Source organism: Thamnophis elegans, chromosome 11 (assembly GCF_009769535.1).
Source record: "Thamnophis elegans isolate rThaEle1 chromosome 11, rThaEle1.pri, whole genome shotgun sequence".
Lineage (NCBI taxonomy): Eukaryota > Metazoa > Chordata > Lepidosauria > Squamata > Colubridae > Thamnophis > Thamnophis elegans.
In genome coordinates this window covers 13,863,351-13,884,014 of record NC_045551.1, presented here as the reverse complement: position 1 = coordinate 13,884,014, position 20,664 = coordinate 13,863,351, and the positions used below count along the sequence as shown (strand labels likewise).

The window sequence follows — 20,664 nt, the reverse complement described above, 5'->3', positions numbered from 1 at the left end:
TAATTTGAATCAAGTACATAGTTTCAATCAAGAGGACTTTTCTTAATCTGTCAATGACGTCTCCATTACCTGTACTAATTGTGGGGTTTGTTTTTTACAAGTAGGCAACTCCTTACTCAGCATGAAAGTGACAGTTTGAGAATGGTCACACTGAATTGCAGATCCAGCTTTATATGATACAACAAAAACGTGTAGAACAGGAGATATTCTCTTTCTGGATTATTGTGAGCTTTCATTTAATTGATGCTTTAAATTCCTAAAATCACGTAAACACATTCTGTAATATATGAGCTCATGTTGAGAACAACAAACAATTCCACCCCCATCCTCCAGCACATGAAATTGTACTGTCATATGTTAAGCTGATCATATCTATGAAAATAAGGGTTTTATGCTACCTGGGGCACTCATCTTGACATGTTTCATATTTGAGCTAAGAATCTCTGCAAATTAGCATTTGGAGAGATGAGGTAACTCAGAATTTTTATTGGGGGAGGGGGGCATGAGAAACAGAAGTTTCTTCTGTAGAATCTAGTAATTCATTCTAACAAAATGTACATTAACATCACTTTTTCTGCCTTTTTTCTCTGTAAAAAGTTAAAAGTATGAACTGTCTTTCAAAATTTGAAGAAAAAATTGGACAGTCATTTGTCAAGAATGGTATAGGGCAGGGGTATCAAATTGGCGGGCCAGATGCGTCACGGACAGGCCACACCCACCCCAGCTCTGCAAAAAAAATCACGATACATCATGTGACAGCAATGTGGCGCGGCAAGTTTGATACCCATAGGGTCTCTGCTTGTATAAGAGATTGGACTAGAAGACCTCCAAGTCCCTTCCAAACCTGTAATTCTATGTTCTGTGATGCTATATATATAAAATACGTTTGATTTTGCCTTTTAAACAGCTACATTTTACAGCAGGTTTAAAGTCAAAATACATCTTGCTTGCTTTTGCTCTCTGTAGCAAAATGTGCAAGTTTACTTGTGATGTTGGAGCTGATTTATAGGAAAAATGATGCCTTAGGATAGGCGATTGTTCTTGAAAGCTCTCTTGCTTCTTGAGAAGTTTCCAGATTTATGATTAGAAGTTTAGTATGCCATGTAAAAAAGCTTCAGAAAAGATTCCAAGTAGTTTTTATTTATATACGGAAACTTGACATTTGGTGAGCTATGCCCATGTCTTGTAAGTTCAGAGGCAGCACATTTTTTAACTATTAAAAAGCATCATGTAAAACCATCTTTCCATTCACTTTCGCATGCCCTTTAGCCTCCCATCCTGGTCATAACTTTGATGTCTTATTAATAGGTACCTTTTTGTGTTGTTTTTTTGTCTTTTTTTCAAATTCACTCTAGGTATCAAACTGGTTTGGAAATAAACGAATCCGGTACAAGAAGAACATAGGTAAATTTCAAGAGGAAGCCAATATTTATGCTGCTAAAACAGCTGTGACTGCCACAAATGTGTCAGCCCATGGAAGCCAAGCTAACTCACCCTCAACTCCCAATTCAGCTGGTTAGTTTTTTTTTTCTTTTGGGTTGTTATTGTTCTTTTTTTTTCCAGTGGGGTTTTATTTTCTTTTAGTGTAAATGTATGTTTCTTGTTTTTTCACTTTGAGTTCCTCTTTCATTAGGCAATTTTGTTCTTGTCCGTTTTTTGTTTCTAAAGGCAATATAGTCTCACGACATACATATAATGCAATGTGTTGAGGATTTTTTGCCTAGGTAACATTCTGAGTTTCTGATGGTGTTAGAAAAAATGTTGGCTGTGTGTATTCTATATGTTTCAATAGTGGAGAGATGAGGTAACACAGAATTTTTATTTGGGGGTGGGGGGGCATGAAAAACAGAAGTTTCTTTTGTGGAAACCACATTAATGAAGAAAACATGTTAGAATACATACTTGTGGCTGCTGTGGGTGAGGATGTTTTCAGTCAGTCGATCTAGTGGTTTATTGGAATGGGCCTTACCCTTTAAATGTTGTTTGTTGAGTTTTTTACCTGTGGATCTCCTCTAAACATGTCCTAGTTCCTCAACCTTTCCAATATGTCTTTTTCATTTTAGTTATTCAAGGAATAAATTAAATTGCATTATCTTAAATAAAGTGAAAGAAGTCAGGATAGAAATATTAGCAATTACCTGATTCCAACTTTGGTATGTAAATAGAGGGGAAGTTTATCATTCAGATTTATTTATTTTGTGTCACTTAAGAGCCAAGGTGGCGCAGTGGTTAAATGCAGCACTGCAGGCTACTGCTAGATCAGCAGGTCAGCGGTTCAAATCTCACCGGCTCAGGGTTGACTCAGCCTTCCATCCTTCCGAGGTGGGTAAAATGAGGACCCAGATTGTTGGGGGCAATATGCTGACTCTCTGTAAACCGCTTAGAGAGGCCTGAAAGGCCTATGAAGCGGTATATAAGTCTACTGCTATTGCTATTGCTATTACTTTGTTTCCTATCAGATAATCAATAATCTGCTGGTTCTTGATACTCTTGGGACACTACTTTGCAAACCTGAGAATTAACCCATACATTTTGACTTTGTATATTAAAAGATGAAAAACTGCAGCATACACGCAATTGGGAAAACGTAACATTGGGGCTGCTGTGAATTATTTAAAATCTGAAGTGAACAAAAGTTGAATTTTAGTATCTTTTTCCTACCAGAAACTTTGTCCATAGTATCATTTTCCCCAAGTCAGTATGGCTAGACAATAAACCCGTACCAAATGAAAATCAGTGACCTGCCATCTTCCTCCTGAATGACAAATCACTAAGTGAGAATTAAGAAGTACCACTGCAGATTGAGTCCTTGTTCACACTTCATTTTTGATGAGGGAGAACAGTTTTGGGTCCACCTTCTGAGCATTTAACTATGATTCCCTTTCTCTGGAAAACTGATGCCGCCTTCTGTGATATGGGAATAAAGTTAGAAATTCTGCTAGCATATTTGCATTCTGCGAGTTGGTACATCACATTTGTTTGGTAGTCTTACTTTGCAGTTGCCTTATGTAAGAAGGGAGTTGTGCCTGGCATGGCCACTGGTGACAACTGACAAATGGTCAGCTGCATTGTTTCTGGCACTTACCTGCTGTAAAAGGCAAAAATGGAAAAATCTCAAACTTCATACTAGACAAGTTACAAGAATTTTCTAGTTACTTTAAAAAACAAATATGGTTTGCCTTATAAGTGCCTCCTCTAATTTGTGGGTTAAAATCTGTAATTTACTGGTGTTGTATTAGAGATGAATGGTTTTATTAGTTCTGCCTTATGGATAGTATTGTTTTAAAAATAGCTTTTGCCTTGGCAAAATCATAAAATTTTACAAGATCACATTTCATGACTTGATAAAAAAGTATGTTGAAGAAAGGACAAGATCACTTGCATGCTGAAGAATGGAAATATTTTTTGTCTTTTGCCTAAATTCATAGTTATCTAGAATACAATAAAAATTTGGAGCAGCTTTATCTATTGCTTTACTGTACACAAATAAGATATTTTATCTACACTGAAACATACAAAGTATGAATAGAGCAGGTGTCTACAGTGTAGATCCATGATATGCAAAATGAATGACATTATATTATTTTAAGCAGAAGTTGTATATTAAATTGTATCCTGCTTGTAATTATTTATAACTATGCTGACTTAATTAGAAGTTAGGGTTATTTAGAAGTTAAGTAAAATGCATTATTAATTCAATCTGTTCTGGACCAACAGCACTATTTGTCCATGACTTTTGATCAAAATAATTTAAACTTTGTTAAGCCATGTAGGGAAAAAAAGCTTAGCAAGAGAATCGGCAATAAAGTGCTGTAATGTATGCTTTATGGAGGTGCTCTGCAGTGTTTCACCCTCAGGCTAGAAGGAGAATCCAGGAAAATCAGAGGATTATCAGCAGATGCAGGAGATGAATAAAAAAGGCAGTCAGAATCTTAAAAACAGTAACAACACAAAAAGGGAGAAGTTAGATTTGGGGATCATTTTTTTAAACAGTATTTTATCTGATAGTTGAGGGTAATCATAGGAAATTCTGCAGAAAATTAAACAAAAGGTATGAAGAAAGATATGTTCTTTAAGGATGAAAAACATTATCTGCATTTTTATTTTTTGGTGATATAAAAAAATCCTGGAACAGATATATCCTTAAACAAACGGCATTCAGGGAATTGCTGCTACAAATGGAGTTACTGATTTGTCAGTATTATTCTTATATATTACATAAGGAATGAGTTTCCATTATTATTATGCAGCCATTTTAAGAGCTATGGATGAATATAGTTGACTGGATACTGGCTGGATAAATGCTTAATATTTAGAGGTTATAGATTATGAAATATGCCTAAAACATAGTGCGCATTAATACTTACAAATATTATATTAGCAAAATAATTACAAAATTTAAACTTATTAAATATCTGTGGCACCTAATGGCTAATTTTACATACATTTCAGAGGTAGCAGACACCATTTAGAAATAACTTTAAAATGCATGTTACGTATTTTATATGAATTTAATTTTTCAAGGAAGAGTTGTCTTTGTGTGTTTGTCAAGTCTACTCACATCTAACAAGGTTTCTTTTTGACAGTGGGTGTAGCCTCTCAAATTCAGATGGGGTTTTTTTATACAAGTTTTGAGAAAGTCTTCAATTCCTAATAAAATCTCAGTTTGCAAGTATTCTTACTGCCAATTAAGGCAAAGACAAATATGGACAAAGGAAAACAAATATAAAAATAATAATTGTCCAAAAAATTAATTACACAGGAGAGTTTCTTGACAGTATTTTTGTTCATTTTGGTATGTTAGTTAAAAATGCTCCTTATATTTCGGGGATCAGCCTGATATCCAAGTGATTGAGTTTGGTTGACTCTTATAAATACCCATGCCACATAACCCTTAGCTGACCAGGAATTATGTAGAACTGGGGAAAAGGCAGTTGCTTCATTTCTTGGTTGCTCATTTTACAAAGCTATTGTTGGGGTTTTTTTTGGAGGTTTTGCATCCTCAATTTTCTTTTGAATCATATCATTTAACAGCATAAACCAGGCATGTGATCTCCAACTGGCCATATTCCCCTCTGCTATCCTACTTAGCCAAAGTAAAACTGTCCAGCCAGAGTCTTCTCCTTTCTATTATTTCTTTAATTCCTCTTTTTTTTCCTGTTCTTTTGATTGTGCCTCTTTGGTTTCCTCTTTCTCATTTCTATTACAGCTTTTTTTTCCCTCCAGTTTTGATGAATACCAGCTTTGACACTCTTCTTACTGCTGTGGAACTCTTCTGTTCTCCTCCTTCTCTCCCATAGTGTAAAGCAATCACTCTTTGCAAACTGCTTCTTTCACCTAGTGCAGGTAAACTTAAAACAGCCTCTTTTTTACCAGCTGAAAAACTAAAAACTGTTAATTTCTTAATGATTAAGATTAATAATTTCTTAATCATTTAAATGAGATAGACAAAAACCAGGCCCCCTTATTTTAGCCTTTTCTGAATTGAACTGGATTTGCCTCTTTAAATTTCATATATTTTTTCACCACTTGACATAGTTTCTAACCCCTGTAACTTCTGTTACTAGTACAGATATTGAGAGAGTCTGGGGATATAACAAAAGAGGGGCAAAGTAAATGCAGTGTGGAATTTATTTCATTTCAAACTAAATAATAAAGGAAGAGTAACCATCAACACATTTCATGGAATCAAACCTTGGAATCGGCTACCTAACTCTGTGAAATGGGCTATTTAACTTCCTGCTCAGTTCATCCCAGATTAACTAGGCACTCTGTGAATACATCCAGTGAAGGAGAGTCCACTATCTCTCTGGGTAATTGGTTCCACCATCAAACTACTCTTAAGTGTAAAGAAGCTTTTGTAATGTTCTTTTACACTCTGCCTTCCTTTCATTAAACCCTTATTTAAATACAAGTATGCTATTTATTAATGTATTTTATTGGTTTACAATCAGGGTATTGATTTCTAAAATTTCAAGCAGGTAGAAGAACTGAATGTAATAACCCTATGTTCTATTCAAAGTAATTCCAATTGAATTCAAAAGTGTCCTCTTAGGAACAGTCTTAAGACATTTTCTCAGATATTCTAATGATTAAAAAAACAAAAACAGAAATGTCCTTTTCAGAATGTTCTCTCTTCTTCCTGCCAATTTGTGCAGATACTAATTCCTTTTCCCAAAGAGGGGGGGTGTTCTGTAGGTTTTAAAGCATTATTATTATTATTATTATTATTATTATTATTATTATTATTATTATTATTATTATGCTATGGAAAAAACAGTCCACTACTGGGACCATTTCTAGTTTTGATGTCTATCTAAAAATAAAACATTAAGGCCTGGTTCTTCCCCTGACGCCAGGGACAGTTGAGTGAGAGTCCATTTTGGTTGTTTTGTTCTCTTTGTATTTTATATTTTTATATTGTCAATGTTTAATGTTATATAGTTTAAGGGGGGGGTCTTTTGTTTATTGTTTGTTTTTTATGCTACTCAAAGTCACACAGTTGAGTTGGGGAGCTTTATAAATCTTATCTCTCCCACACATTTATAAGCTATCCAACTCATAACAACTCTGGAAGTATGTAAGTTAAAGACAACTTCCAATACAATAAAAATCTAAGGAAAGTAAAAACTGGGGACTAAAACACAGACGTCGATAAAATTCTTCCCAAGGGGACATACTACCTAACCCAGACATTGAACAGCATAATAGATCAGATGGAAATTTTGCATCAAATTCTTAGGCATAGTAATGGATGCTGAAAGTCAAACTGATCCACTCAGGAAATTGTTTATTATTGTGATACCAACAATAGGAAGAGATCTGGCTTCAAATACTAAAATGTCTTGCGTTGTCTCTGTTGCTTCTCCCCTCTAAGCTCTCAGTGTTCTGTTAAAAGTTTGACATGGTGGAAAGAAAGCTAGTGGACAAATTTGATAAAATTTATAATTAGAATGGACAGTGAATTTTTTCAGATGAAATTTGTTTCGACTCTGTTCAGCAGAAACATCAGACACATTTGGACTATAACAAATAGTGCTTTTGGGTAAATAATCAGAATATTTCTGGAATATTTTTCAGGCGTACTTCTTTCAGTGGTGGGTTTCAAAAATTGTTCGAACCTACTCTGTGGGTGTGGCCTCCTTTGTGGGAGTGGCTTGCCACCCATGTGGCCGGATGGGAGTGGCCTGCCACCCATGTGACCGGATGTGAAGATGCCAACGACACTTGTCAGAACCACCTTAAATTACCTCACACACAGCACTGGCATGCATAAGAATATGATGTAAACTTGTTTTTTAAAAGGCATCTTTGGTTTGCGTTAAAACAACTTCAACACACACAATGTTCTGATTGCACCACAAACGCAGTAGTCATCCTTACCTTTCACAGAGGCACTGAGTTTTATAAATATGAGCATGATAGTGTAGAATAATCACATCCAAGGACCAGTGGTAGGTTTCAAAAAATTTTGGAACCTCTTCTGTAGGTGTGGCCTGCTTTCCGGGTCCACTAGTAGAACCTTTTCTAACCGGTTCGGTAGATTTGACGAACCGGTTCTACCGAATAGGTGCGAACTGGTAGAAACCCACCTCTGACTTCTTTATAAAAATGATCGTCTTGAGGGGTCCTTGCTGCTCTCAGAGTTTGGTTGTTTTCTTGCAGATGTTTCATTGCCTAAACTAGGAAACATCATCAGGACTAACCCTTGCCTAGTTTGGGTAATGAAACATCTGCAGGAAGACAACCAAACTTTGAGAGCACCAAGGACCCCTGATTTCAATCCTGAGCTATAAATATTTTCCTTTATTGATCGATCATCTTGTCTGATAACAACCTATTGCATGATGCTGCTCACAGAATTATTTTGCAGGTTATAAGAAATGCAGCGTTAATAAAACAATGGAGTGCCCAGAAATCATTTTTGTTCACCAAACCCAATATTCAGTTACATTCTATTCTTACATTTTCTTTTCTTACATTTTCTTTTTCTTTTTCAGCAGGAGGGAAGAGTGGTCTGTTTATTTTAATCACTACAGTATATCAACGTCTTTTTTTTCCCTTTGCGGTATAATCAATACTACAAGTAGCCCTCGACTTACAACACTTCATTTAGTAATCATTCAAAGTTACAACGGTACTGAAAAAAAGTGATTTATGACCATTGCAGCACCTCCATGGTCACATGATTTATATTCCAATGCTTGACAAATGACTCATATTTATGACAGTTGCAGTGTTGTGGGATCATGCAATCACCTTTTGTGACAAGCAAGGTCAATGGGGAAACCAGATTCACTTAACAACCGTGTTACTAAGAGCCGAGGTGGTGCAGTGGTTAAATGCAGCACTGCAGGCTACTTCAGCTGACTGCAGTTCGGCTGTTCAAATCTCACCGGCTCAGGGTTGACTCAGCCTTCCATCCTTCCGAGGTGGGTAAAATGAGGACCCAGATTGTTGTTGGGGACAATATGCTGACTCTGTAAACCGCTTAGAGAGGGCTGAAAGCCCTATGAAGTGGTATATAAGTCTAACTGCTATTGCAATTGCTATTGCTATTACTAATTTAACAACTGCACTGATTCAGTTAACAAACGGGGCAAGAAAAGTCGTAAAATGGGACAAAACCCATTGAACAAATTTCTCACAGACGGTAGCAACATAAATTTTGGGCTCAGTTGTGGTTGTAAGTTGAGGACTACCTGTATACTCGATGTTTCCCCCTTCTATAATTTTATATTACTGCCAAAAATGCTGAGGCAGCACCACAGATGACACAAAGGGCAATCTCAACAATTACTGCTATGCATTAGCACAATATACATAATAGCCAAGTTTACCTATTCTGTATCTATGAGGGAAGCAACAAAATATATTTTCCAGTTAGAGATGTGCATAAATGTTATGAAGAATATATCATGAAAAACAAAAAACATGTTCATGCACAAATACCACAGCAAGAAGAAAGTAGCTATTCCGCTCAAGAGACTTAAACAGGATGGTACATAGAGTTCCTACAAGCTCTTCATGATGGTACAGCATGACCTTGAAAATCTAGATTAATTATTGAGGCCATCTGTTTGGAGGGGGCGGTGTACTTTTATTCCTAAGACATTCCTGTGAGAATTAAGTAATTAAAAGTTGGGAAAGCTCCTTTATGCTCAGAGGATAGTGTCACACAAGACAAAACATTGATATCATTGCACTCTAAAAAGAAGTGCAATGCAGGGAATGAGAGATATTGAAAATGACTCAAGGTAATCGCCAGCAGATTTCTTGGATTATCCATTGCAAATCCATTGCTTTTCCTGAATTATTTGGTCACAGTTTCAGGATTTATTCCAAAACCTGGCGAAGGCAACGGGAGTCTCTTAGACTTGCAAGAACTTTTCACTCTTAGTGACTATTGTTGTATTCTAGAATTTCTCCTCTGAGAGGCAAAGGACTTTGCACAGACTAGCCGGAGCAGAGAAATAATAAGCATACTCTTTTCCAAACGTGTCTTCTCACTTTGCTTTGAGAACTAAAGATTAAGTAAAGGGCTTTGCAGAGCTAAAGTAGTGTAGTAGAGTAGATGTTACACAGAGCATCTGCCTGCGTATTGCTGTTGAGCAGTTTAGCAAAGAGCCAAGCAACTGTGTATCTTTCAAGCGGAAGCACTGAACGCTTGGCACTGCAGTAATGCAGTGGCGCTGACCTGGGCCCTGAAGTCTCTCCCTTCAAGCCTAATGTCATGTTTAGCACTAAACCTTGCACGTTGAGCTTTCTCATACTTAACATACTGAGTTGCACGAGAGTTTCAAAAAATAAACCCTTCCAGCCTGTCTCATGCACTTCAGTTAGTTTGCCACTTTTAAGGCATATTTGGGAGAGGAGATACGGGAGAAAGTTGAAAATGTTTTGTGCTTAGAATTGCCTTTTCAGACTCAACTGATAATCAAGATAATATCTGCATGTAATTAGTTTCAAGTATGACTTGACATAACTTGGAAAGGGTAAAGAGAGCATGGCCAAAGTCTTATGCCCCATTTTCTCCTCCGCCCAGCAAATGACACATGCTCCTCTCTGGATGTAGATGTGTGGGATCTCTGGATAGACAATACAGAATGCAACTATTGAGTCTGTTTTTCATGCCACATTTCACTACCCTGCCAAACTGGCCATAACAGCTTCATTATGGGTTGTCACCAGCACCCCTTCTGAAAATGACAGCGTCTAAGCATGGCATGTTGTACTCATTAGCTATACATTTACATTTATGGAAGTTACTTTAGAATAATAAGATTCTGTCTTCCAGACATCATTGCAGAAAATATCAATGCTTGTTAAGCTATTAGAATGTTATCCATAACAAACTCGTCATCCCCCCCCCCAAACTGGAACTACCCCACAAATCAAGATCTGGAAGACTATCTCCTGCTGAAAATGGTTCCACCACAAAACCGCGTTCGACTAAACCGCGCTCGACGAAACCGCGTAGCTGACGTCATCAACAGCGTGACAACAGCGCGGAGACAGAAGCACGCTGTAAACCCTAAACCTAAAATTAACCCCTAAACCTAAACCTAACCCTCCTAAACCTAACCCTAAACCTAACCCTTAACCTAACCCTAAACCTAACCCTTAACCTAATCCTAACCCTTAACCTAATCCTAAACCTAACCCTAACCCTAACCCTTAACCTAACCCTAAACCTAAACCTAAACCTAAACCTAAACCTAACCATAAACCTAACCATAAACCTAACCATAAACCTAACCATAAACCTAACCCTTACCTTAAGTTGAATCGGCTTGCTTTCAAAGCGCTATTTAAAGCGCCCTTCTTTCTCCGCGCTCGCTGTTGTCGCCCTGTTGATGACGTCAGCGACGCGGTTTAATCGGGCGCGGCTTAGTCGAGCGTGGGTTTTGTCGTGCCATGGCTGAAAACCATTAAAAAGAGAGGGAGGGAAGTCTTTTTTAATGTAAAATTTGTAGCTCTTATACCCTCTCTATTATATTTTTTTTAAAAAAAAATTATGTTTGCTTGCACTTTTCTCTGTGCTACTAACCTGACCATATTGTTTTCTGTTTGGGGTTGCTTTGCATGCCATTCTTTCTTTCTTGGCTGAGAGGCAAGTGGTTGCTTCTCTTCCTTTCTATGATTCAGGTGCCTCGCTCTTTCCTTTCCAGGTTCTTCCAGTTCTTTTAACATGTCAAACTCTGGAGATTTGTTCATGAGCGTGCAGTCACTCAATGGGGATTCTTACCAAGGGGCCCAGGTTGGAGCCAACGTGCAGTCACAGGTAGGGATCCATCGGATGTACTGCCAGTGAATGCATCAGGGTCAGAAGGAAGGGCTTGGATCCTATTGGCTTCCCCCATTACTGTCCTAAGAGAGGAATTGAACTCAACAGCCATCAAATCCGTCAAAATGAAACAAAAGGAGAAAAAAAACAGCAGGGGAAAATATAAGGAATTTGCCTACATTTTGTGAATGCATTTGGCTCTGGCTTCATAGGAGGAAAATCAATATTTTGAATGAGTGCCAATTTGTTTAGTGGATTTTCTGGGAGAAGAGATCATACATTTATACGTTGAGTTTATTATTCAGTCTTCCATGTTTTTATCTTCTACCTAGCTTAATAATAAGGAAATGTTGGTACATTGCTGAAGGGCCTTAGCCCTATTTCAATATCATACCAAATCCTGCCATCCTTTCTTAGAAACCAGAATGATAAGCAAGGGGGTTAAAAAATTTAGTCAGAAACACATGATTTACTATTGAGGCAGTAGTTAGAACAGAAAAGGTATTGCCATTATAGCCTCATGAGTATTCACATTTTTTTCTGGAATCTCATTCTACCTGTGCCTCATCTCATTTGGAATTCCCTATCACATCTCACTGGGGTTCTTAATAATATTGCCATCTATCCAAAAATGTCCATCCTTTGACAGTGCCGTTAAAATCAGTGCAGACCGTACTGTTAGACTGAAAGTGCCAAGCGCCTACAGCAATAACTCATAAGAGGATGAGCCTCAGATGCAGAGGGATTCACATAACACCGAAACTCACATAGGTTCACTTATACCTTCAGTCGCCCAGGTGGCATTGAGAAATCTTGGATTATGTGATCGATGAATAAATAATACACTTAACAGATTAGGAAAAAGTTTCTTCCCTCCGCATAATTGGTAAGGCTGCCAAAGAAATCCCAGCAACTTCCTGCTCCTTTTGTATATTTTTTTTCCTTCATCATTTTAAAATCCAGACTGTTATACATGGGGATATGGGTGGAAGGCAGCTTCACTTTTTACTCTTTAAAGAGATCATAGGGAAATCTGTGAACTAATACTCATATTATAATGACCTCCAAAGAAATCTTTCTTCTCTAATATACATGTTCCTAATTCTTTCTTTGTTGTTGGTCTGTTTAGGTGGATACCCTTCGCCATGTTATCAGCCAGACAGGAGGATACAGTGACGGGCTCACAGCAAGTCAGATGTATAGTCCGCAGGGCATCAGTGTAAGAAAAATAGGCTTCCTTTTCTGTTTCTTCTTCTACTCTTCCTTTTCCTTTTTGTTCTTTTGCTCCCAATTATTTCAAAGCCATAGGGCTCAAATGCCACTTAATAGGACTTATCTTAGCTTTACGGTCACCTAGTTTATTGCTTTTGTATCGGTCCCGCCAATGGCAGAATTCTAGCTGCAAAAAGTGGCAAGTGGGCAGGCCTTATTCAGGCAGCTGGCGTCTACAGCTGTCAAACAGAATCAGCATTCACATGGCACCTGCGGCCACTTGTGTTCTGCTGAGAGGGGCTGCTAAACAGGTGACACCTAGTACAATGGCAGTAGGGTATATCACCACAAAGCAGGAGCCAGACATCTCCAGCAAGATGGCCAAAGGCTGAGGCCCAATTCAGCTGAACATGCCATCAAAAAATAGGATAGCTCTCTCTCTCTCCCACTCCAATCACTGTCGAACAAAACAGATGACTACCCGATTAATAAGCAGGCTGATAATCCTAACAATAATTATTGGTATAATGCAAAAACTAAGAAAATAAAAAGAAAGCTGGAGTGGAATGGAGACATCTTCTACTTGTTCTGAGTTGCGCCTGCCTGCTTGTGACTAGCATGAAAATTCATAGCGACAAGCTGTGTCTTACGGAGTGAAATTGATCAGACAGTCACAAGGAGAACCGAATGTAGATTTGGGACAGCAATCCAACTTCATTTCTCAAATCAATCATCCACCATCTCAATAGTGATGACAGAAAACTGGGAGAAGAAGGCAGCCTGGAAAAGGAGGCTGCCACACACAATGTTGGGACTTCTTTCTACCAATTTCAAAGGTCAAAGAGGGAGCGCTACTCAAGGGGTGACCTGAAACTAGTAGAAGGGTAAAATGTGCTTTGTTTCTTTGTTTTCATGCATGCCTTGGTCAACGCAAATGCCAGCTTTGGGAGGAGGGAGGGAGGAAATAGATGTACATGTTTCCTAACCATCTTCTCCAGAAAATTCAAGAGTTCTGTTGCCTTTAATGCTCAAAGCTTTGCTGAGCTAAACAAGTCTTTTGCCAATGGGACTGTACACCATACCGTCACTGAGTGTGGGCATTCTCTATGAGCTTTTATCAATTTCAAACAAAAGCATCAGGGGTAAGACAACTGCTTGCCAAGACTACATCTTTCATTGTGTTCTTCATTTGTTTTCCCCTCTACAAATTCGTAAGCAGAAAAATCCAGGTATTTAAATACTCAGCTTTAGAGGTCCACCTGTGCAGGATTCCAAACAACTGTTCAGTCATGAGAATGTTTGCTTTTGCTGTGGTGGTGGTGTATTGCTGAAGGTAGCATTATAGCATAGTTGACTTGGAGCTATTCTACACACTGAATATTCATGGGGGAGTTTTACACAAACAGGACAGTCACACAGGCTGCCCACACAGCAGCCTTATTCACATAAAAATGGGAGGAGGGAGATTTAATGAGGCCCTCTTCTCACTTGTTTCTTTGCCAAGCACTTTCATCCCAGATTGGTTTATTTTGGAAGATAAGATTAAGCCTGAAGAAAAATACCTAAAGTGAGGAAGATACTCCCTTCAACCAGGGGCTTTTATCATGTTAAAATTAGATTTTTCCCCTCTCACTTTATGTGAGTGAGGGAGACATGTAAACATGCCTGGCATAGCCTTCAATCTGTCAAATCAGCCTATACCTCTGTCCCTACAGGCGCTTTTCTCCTAGCCTTATTCTGATACCAGAAGTTAGATGGATGGAGTAAAAGTACTTCAGGTGGCCTAGTGGGAAGGTGGGGAGGAAGAGACTACAATTTCATTAATTAAAAAATGAGAAGACATCATGCTGCAGAACAGACAGCCTGCCCTCAGCATTATCTTTATTTTCAGAAATGCTATGGGCCCCACATAGGCCCAGTAGGCATTTTTAGAATAGAAAAAGTGATCGCAACCCTATAGTTTTTTTTAAAAAAGATGCTCATCTGCCCAGCAAAATACAGACATTGTAAACTGCAATGTATCTTGAGAAAGGCAGGCTAGAGGATAAACTTAATGAACAAGTTAGAGGAGATGACGGGGAGCTCTCACCAATGTTTTCTGATAAATGATATTTTGGAATTAGTTACGTCTATTATGGCAGCCATTTTATACTATGCAAATCTCACGGCAGCCCTTTTCTTAGAGTATTTTCAAAGTTCTCAGGATTTAAAAAATGCCAAATAGGGGCATCCTTTTATGTCAGACAGAATATGGCTTCACGGGCATCTCACTTTGTTCCCTATCACTCCAACATCCTGTGATGTAGTGAATGTCCTCTAATGGTTATATATTGCAATATTTCATGAATATTTATATCAGTGTATATCAGAAGGAAAGGATGGATGGATGGATGGATGGATGGATGGATGGATGGACGGACGGACGGACGGACTACTCATTAAGAATTGGGGAAAACACAGGTTGGTAAAATGGAAACGCAGAAAGTCATTCTCAGATTGAACTAGTGTGCTATTTGAATTATTTTTCAATACCAAACTGGGTGCATCTGAGTTATACAGTACATGTATCCTATGCCTCTCATATTAGCGCCATGTCTGATGTCACCAGGCAGAACAGCAAAGTAATCTGAAGCAAATGCAACTGAACATGTGCAGACAATTATGTCTGCTTATATAAACCCATTGCAGAAAACTAGGCTTGAAAATGCCACATGAAAGAGCCAATCATTTTATATTAACCTCTGTTGTTAGTTGAATTCATTTCCATTCTGGCTCTTTAATGCTGAAGAGTAAATGAATCAGTGATGGATCATGATAAGATACGATACTTATCTACAAATAAATCCTAATCCCCCCCCCCAAGAACTGATCCCCAGACAAAGGGAGGAGGAGAGAGAGAGAGGGAGGGAGGGAGAGAGAGAGAGAGAGAGAGACTAGCTTAGACTGATAGACAGACAGAAGGACAGACAGCATGACTTTCAGAAGCAGGGAGTATCAACCACCCACACATTACACAAAGCACTGGGTATCATGTACATAGGCGGATCACCTGTAAAATAACCAAATATGAAAAGGAAAATGGAATGGAAAGCATAGGTAGATGTATTGTATTATACATGGTCCTAAACAAGTAGAAAAAAAAATCTTTATTTCTATGTACAGTACCAAAAATAGTAAAACTGACTGGTGAAACATTTAAATCAGATTAAAAAAAATACTTACACAGTATTTTAAATCATGGAATTTGCTATCACAATAGCAAATTGAGTCACTGGCATCAATTTGAATACAGGTAGTCCTCAGACCATTTATTCAGCGACAGTCAGAAATTATGACAGCGTGCCCCATTTTAGAAGAGGCATTATCTTCTGTCTGTAAATGAGAAAAGGGGAATGCTCCCTTAGGAAGCTGATTAATTTAATTTCTAATTTTTTGTAAAGTAAGTACATTGTAATATTTTTACTACTGTCTTATTAATTGGAAACACCATTTCAATGAAACATTTTACTATTCTCGTCAACTATTAGATTTAATATTGGAAAACTTGTCATCTTTGATGAGCAAACCTTTGGGGCAATTCCCACTTCAATATACAATGACAGTAAGCTGTTGGCTCTTTAAATTCCTTAGTCTCACCTTTGATTTAGTTTTAGTTTGCTAGTCTCATTTTAGCCACATAATCCAAAGACAGTTTTTCCATTTCATATTTTACAGCAAATATCTTAATCAGATTCCTTTGTGTCCCTAGAACTGGATCTGGAATTAGGGTCAAACTAAACATTACTTTAAAAAAAGATGATATCAAGTGTATTTGCTTTACTCAAACGGAAGGTCAGGAATCTGTAAGCATGAATGGCTACTTATCTAAATTGGACTTTGCAAGATACAAAGACTTGGTGTCCTACTTTTGCCTAATATACTAGACTGGCTTACTTTAACAGAAAAGATTTTGTTTCCTAATAAATTGCACAAATGCAGCAGACAGGGGTAGATTTGGAATATATTCTTATGCAAATTGGGCAGAAGCCAGATAGATTGCCTGAAACATCTGATTAAGAAATCCTATATAAGGTATTGAAATTGGACTTTTTGTGCATAAATGATCCAATGATGGAAAAGATTTAATGCCTGGCTTCACAAAAAGTAATTAACAGAAATTTAAAACATTTTATTATTTTTTAACTTTCATCCAACTGCTTTTTTTATTATTTTGCTAGGCAATAGATATGTACAAGCTAGAATCAGATATTGAGGACTAGGATTTATATTGGTTTATATATAGTAATTTGTGTGCTTCCAGAATGTCACATGCTAGGATCACTAATCAGTAAATAGGTGTTCACAGGAACATGCCTATATATTTCTAAGGGGAAGGAGTGGTTCTGGTTTTTCTCTGATAAAGCAAGGTAAGTTTTGGTCATTACAGTTTTAATAGTTTAGTACATTTTCTAATGCACTGTTCAGACCTAAGAAATATTAGGACATTCAATTTAAGACATGGAGAACTCCTATCTGGCGTTTGCAAAGTCAAATTCAGTGCCTGTCTGGAGTAGTTTTTATGAAAATGGGGCTTTAGTTGTTCCATGGTCTACCCTGAGAAAATATGAATTACTTTAGGGGTTTTCTGATCGCTTTTCTTTCTTTCTTTCTTTCTTTCTTTCTTTCTTTCTTTCTTTCTTTCTTTCTTTCTTTTAGTAAAACTGGGTAAAATTTGAAGATGAGCTAGAGCTAGGATCGATAGGTTCAACTCTTCTAACTGTGATTGAAATTGGTGAAGAGGGCTTTGAGCACAGTGTTTTAAAAATGGCTCTCAACGTGTGTGCTCTCTTTCTCTCTCTCTCCCCTATGTGTAATTTGATGATAGGAATTGATGCACAGTTGAAGTAATCCTTTCTGTGCAAAATTTAGAATGGGAGAGGGATGGAAGAGAAAGCATGTTCCTGGGAATGAAGATTTCTCTCATCTTGGTATGACACAGGTTTATGTAGGAACCAGTGGAGGGTTTCAAAATTTTTTGGAACCTCTTCTATAGGTGTAGCCTGCTTTGTGGGAGTGGCTTGCCAGCTATGTTACTGGGTGGGAGTGGCTTGCCAGCCATGTGACCATATGGGAGTGGCTTGGCAGTCATGTGATCAGGTGGAAGTGGCCAAGACGATGTCACTGAATTCTTTGCCCCAATGGATGATCTACAGAAAGATATAAAAAAGGAAATTTATTATTTTGTGTACTTCTTAAATAAGATTAAAATAAGTACACAAAACAATAAAAGAGCTACTTACAGAAGGAAGATGCCTGTCCTTGCCAGTCTTCAATATCACTGACTCCAATGAATGGCCTGCACAAAGAAGAGACACAGAAATGAACTCTTTCAATGCATGCACTGCATTAGGATGAACCCAGCACACAAAATAATAGAAAAGGAAGATGACTGTCCTTTTGTGTGTTGAAGTCACCTATTGACCACCTTGCTCCAATAAATGGCCTGCACAAAGAGATATAGAAAGGTAGACTATAATTGCTTGCACTACTATATTAAGGATGAAACAAGCATACAAAGCAATAAAACAGCTACTTACATAGGAAAGATGACTGTCCTAGCGGTCATACTCTGTTGCCTCTTCATCCTGTTAAATAATACGAACTGCAGAAGAACTAAAACAATATTGGACTCGATTGTGGTTGTACGCTGAGGACTATACTACAGGTAACAGAAGGGACCTCTGTTTTCACCCAACAATGTACAGTCTTTTCAGGAAGGATGTCCCCCAACAAACAGGAAAGATATAGTTTTTCATCTAAGAAGTTAGATCAAAATGAATGTCATAGGTAGATTCACAGAGCAATACAAATTTCTTTTTCTGAAATTTATTCCTCAGTTCAAAAAACAGGAATATATGAATTAGGTTCAGTACTTAGGACAGACCAAATAGCTATTCAAGAGTTAGTGGTGTCATGGTTAGAAGCAATGGTAAAGCAAGATATAGATTTAAAACCAATAATATTTGGTTGGGCATTTCAAAAGGAATACAATACATATTTAATTTTACACATGTTAACAGCTGCTAGAATTGTGTTTGCACAACAGTGGAAAAACAAAGATATGAAAATGAATAATATTAGAATGTGCAGGAATGAATAAATTGACAATTAAAATCAAGAAGGCTTCGAATACTTTTTTCACGTGAGATTTGTTTTATCAATTGCTAACTAGCAGAAATAGAAATTAGAAATCTAAAAGTATGAAAGAAAACACCAATTATGTAAGGAAAGGTCACTAAAATGTATAAGGAAATATTATTAGTACTTGATCATTATTAATGTGTAGATAACTGCGGGACATTACACATACACACACACCCAACTATGACAGTGCCAGGAAAACCCAAAAAAATAACAATTCCCCCCCCCCAAAAGACTGTAGATGAAACCAGTTTTTTCCCCTAACCCTAAGGACAGGAAAGACAAAGCCACTGGAATAAAAACCATCAAGGTATTGTGGGAAATTATAAAGGACAGTGCCAGGAAGCTCACAGAACCAGGAAGCACAATTAGTTTATTATTAGCATTTGTCTGCCGCCCACTCCCAGGGGGACTCTGGGCGGCTTACAGACAACAAGGGAATATAAAAATTAAAAATAGAAATACAGTTATTTAAAATTACACAACATACATACCACTTAAAATGGGGCTGGATGCTGATCAACAGCCCAGGCCTGCCGGAACAGCCAGGTCTTAGTGGCTTACAGAAGGCCGGAAGAGTAGTGAGGGTCCGGATCTCTACGGGGAGATCATTCCATAGGGCCGGGGCAGCAACAGAGAAGGCCCTCCCCCGGGGGGTCGCCAGCCGACATTGACCCGCCGATGGCACCCGGAGGAGGCCCAATCTGTGTGATCTTATTGGTCTTTGGGAGGTAAATGGCAGGAGGCAGTCTCTCAGGTAACCAGGTCCTAAATCATGTAGGGCTTTAAAGTAACGACTAGCACCTTGAAGCGTGTCCGGAGACCAATGGGGAGCCAGTGCAGCTCACGGAGGATAGGTGTAACATGGGTGTATCTAGGTACACCCATTATCGCTCACGCGGCTTACCTAAACAACCAGGTATCACACAGAAACACACAAAATCTGGCAAAGCTGCCTTGCACCAACCTGGCCTGCCCATAGAAAGCAAAAAAAAAAAATGTTATAAATTTTATGTGTCTCAAAGTGGCTGCTTTTCTATGGGCAGGCCAGGTTGGTGCAAGGCAGCTTTGCGAGATTTTGTGCTTATTTCTGTAGTGAATTCACTACAGAAACACACAAATCTCCCAAAGTACATGCAAATAAAAGCATTAAAAATATTCTAGACACAATAATAAAATTTTAAAAAAAACATTAAAAGCATAAAGGAAAAAAAAAGCAGGCAGAATCCGCAGCTCTCCTATGCGATGGATGCAAGGAGCAGGCAGGCGACTAGGCAGCAAGCTTAGAAGCGGCGGGGGCCTCTGTGTGCATCCTGTTTTGGCCGCCTCGACCTCCAGAGGGTGGGGGGATATAGGTTGGGCAATGTAGGCGGGGCAGCCTCATGGTCCCATGCGGGCCAGATTAATGGCTTCGGCAAGCCGTATCTGGCCCACGGGCCATAATTTGAGGACCCCTGTTTAGCCCCATTTTACAACCTTTCTAGCCAAAGTTGCTAAGTGAATCTGGCTTCCCCATTGACTTTGCTTGCAAAATGTCTTCACATGACCCCAGGACAGGGGTGGGTTTCTCGCCCCGTTCCAACCGGTTCGGTTGGAAAGGGGCCGGCGGCGTCCTCATGCACGCGCATGGTGCACGCATGCGTACTAGCGTCTGCGCGATGCTCCAGCTGCTCCTGGATGATTGCACAGGGCGCTGTATGCGTCCTGCGCATGCGTGGAAGGGCAGAACTCGTCAAAACCGAGTAAGGACCCGCGGGCGGGCGGGCGCGCCCTTCGCCGTTCCCGGAGGTTACTTTACTTCCGGGTTCGGTGACCAACCGGTTTGCAGGGACCGCCGCGAACCGGTTGAAACCCACCCCTGCCCCAGGACAACATGACCATCATAAATACATGCCACTTGCCAAGTGTCTGAATTTTATCAGATAACCACAAGGATTCTGCAATGGTCATAAGTGTGAAAAATGATACACCCCCTTTTTTTCAGT

General features: G+C 38.6%; 1 protein-coding gene across 3 annotated transcripts in view; it reads left to right on the top strand.

Moving 5' to 3' along the window:
* The window catches only part of PBX1 (PBX homeobox 1), a 316,860-nt gene that overhangs the window by 276,534 nt on the left and 19,662 nt on the right, over window positions 1-20,664 (top strand). The window contains exons 6-8 of one of the 3 annotated variants that reach the window (XM_032227031.1): window positions 1,356-1,404; window positions 11,172-11,284; window positions 12,417-12,506. In XM_032227031.1, coding sequence (XP_032082922.1) covers window positions 1,356-1,404; window positions 11,172-11,284; window positions 12,417-12,506 — 252 coding nt within the window. Of the gene's footprint in view, window positions 1-1,355; window positions 1,516-11,171; window positions 11,285-12,416; window positions 12,507-20,664 lie in introns of all 3 variants that reach the window. The other 2 variants (XM_032227030.1, XM_032227032.1) reach the window with 2 other exon arrangements.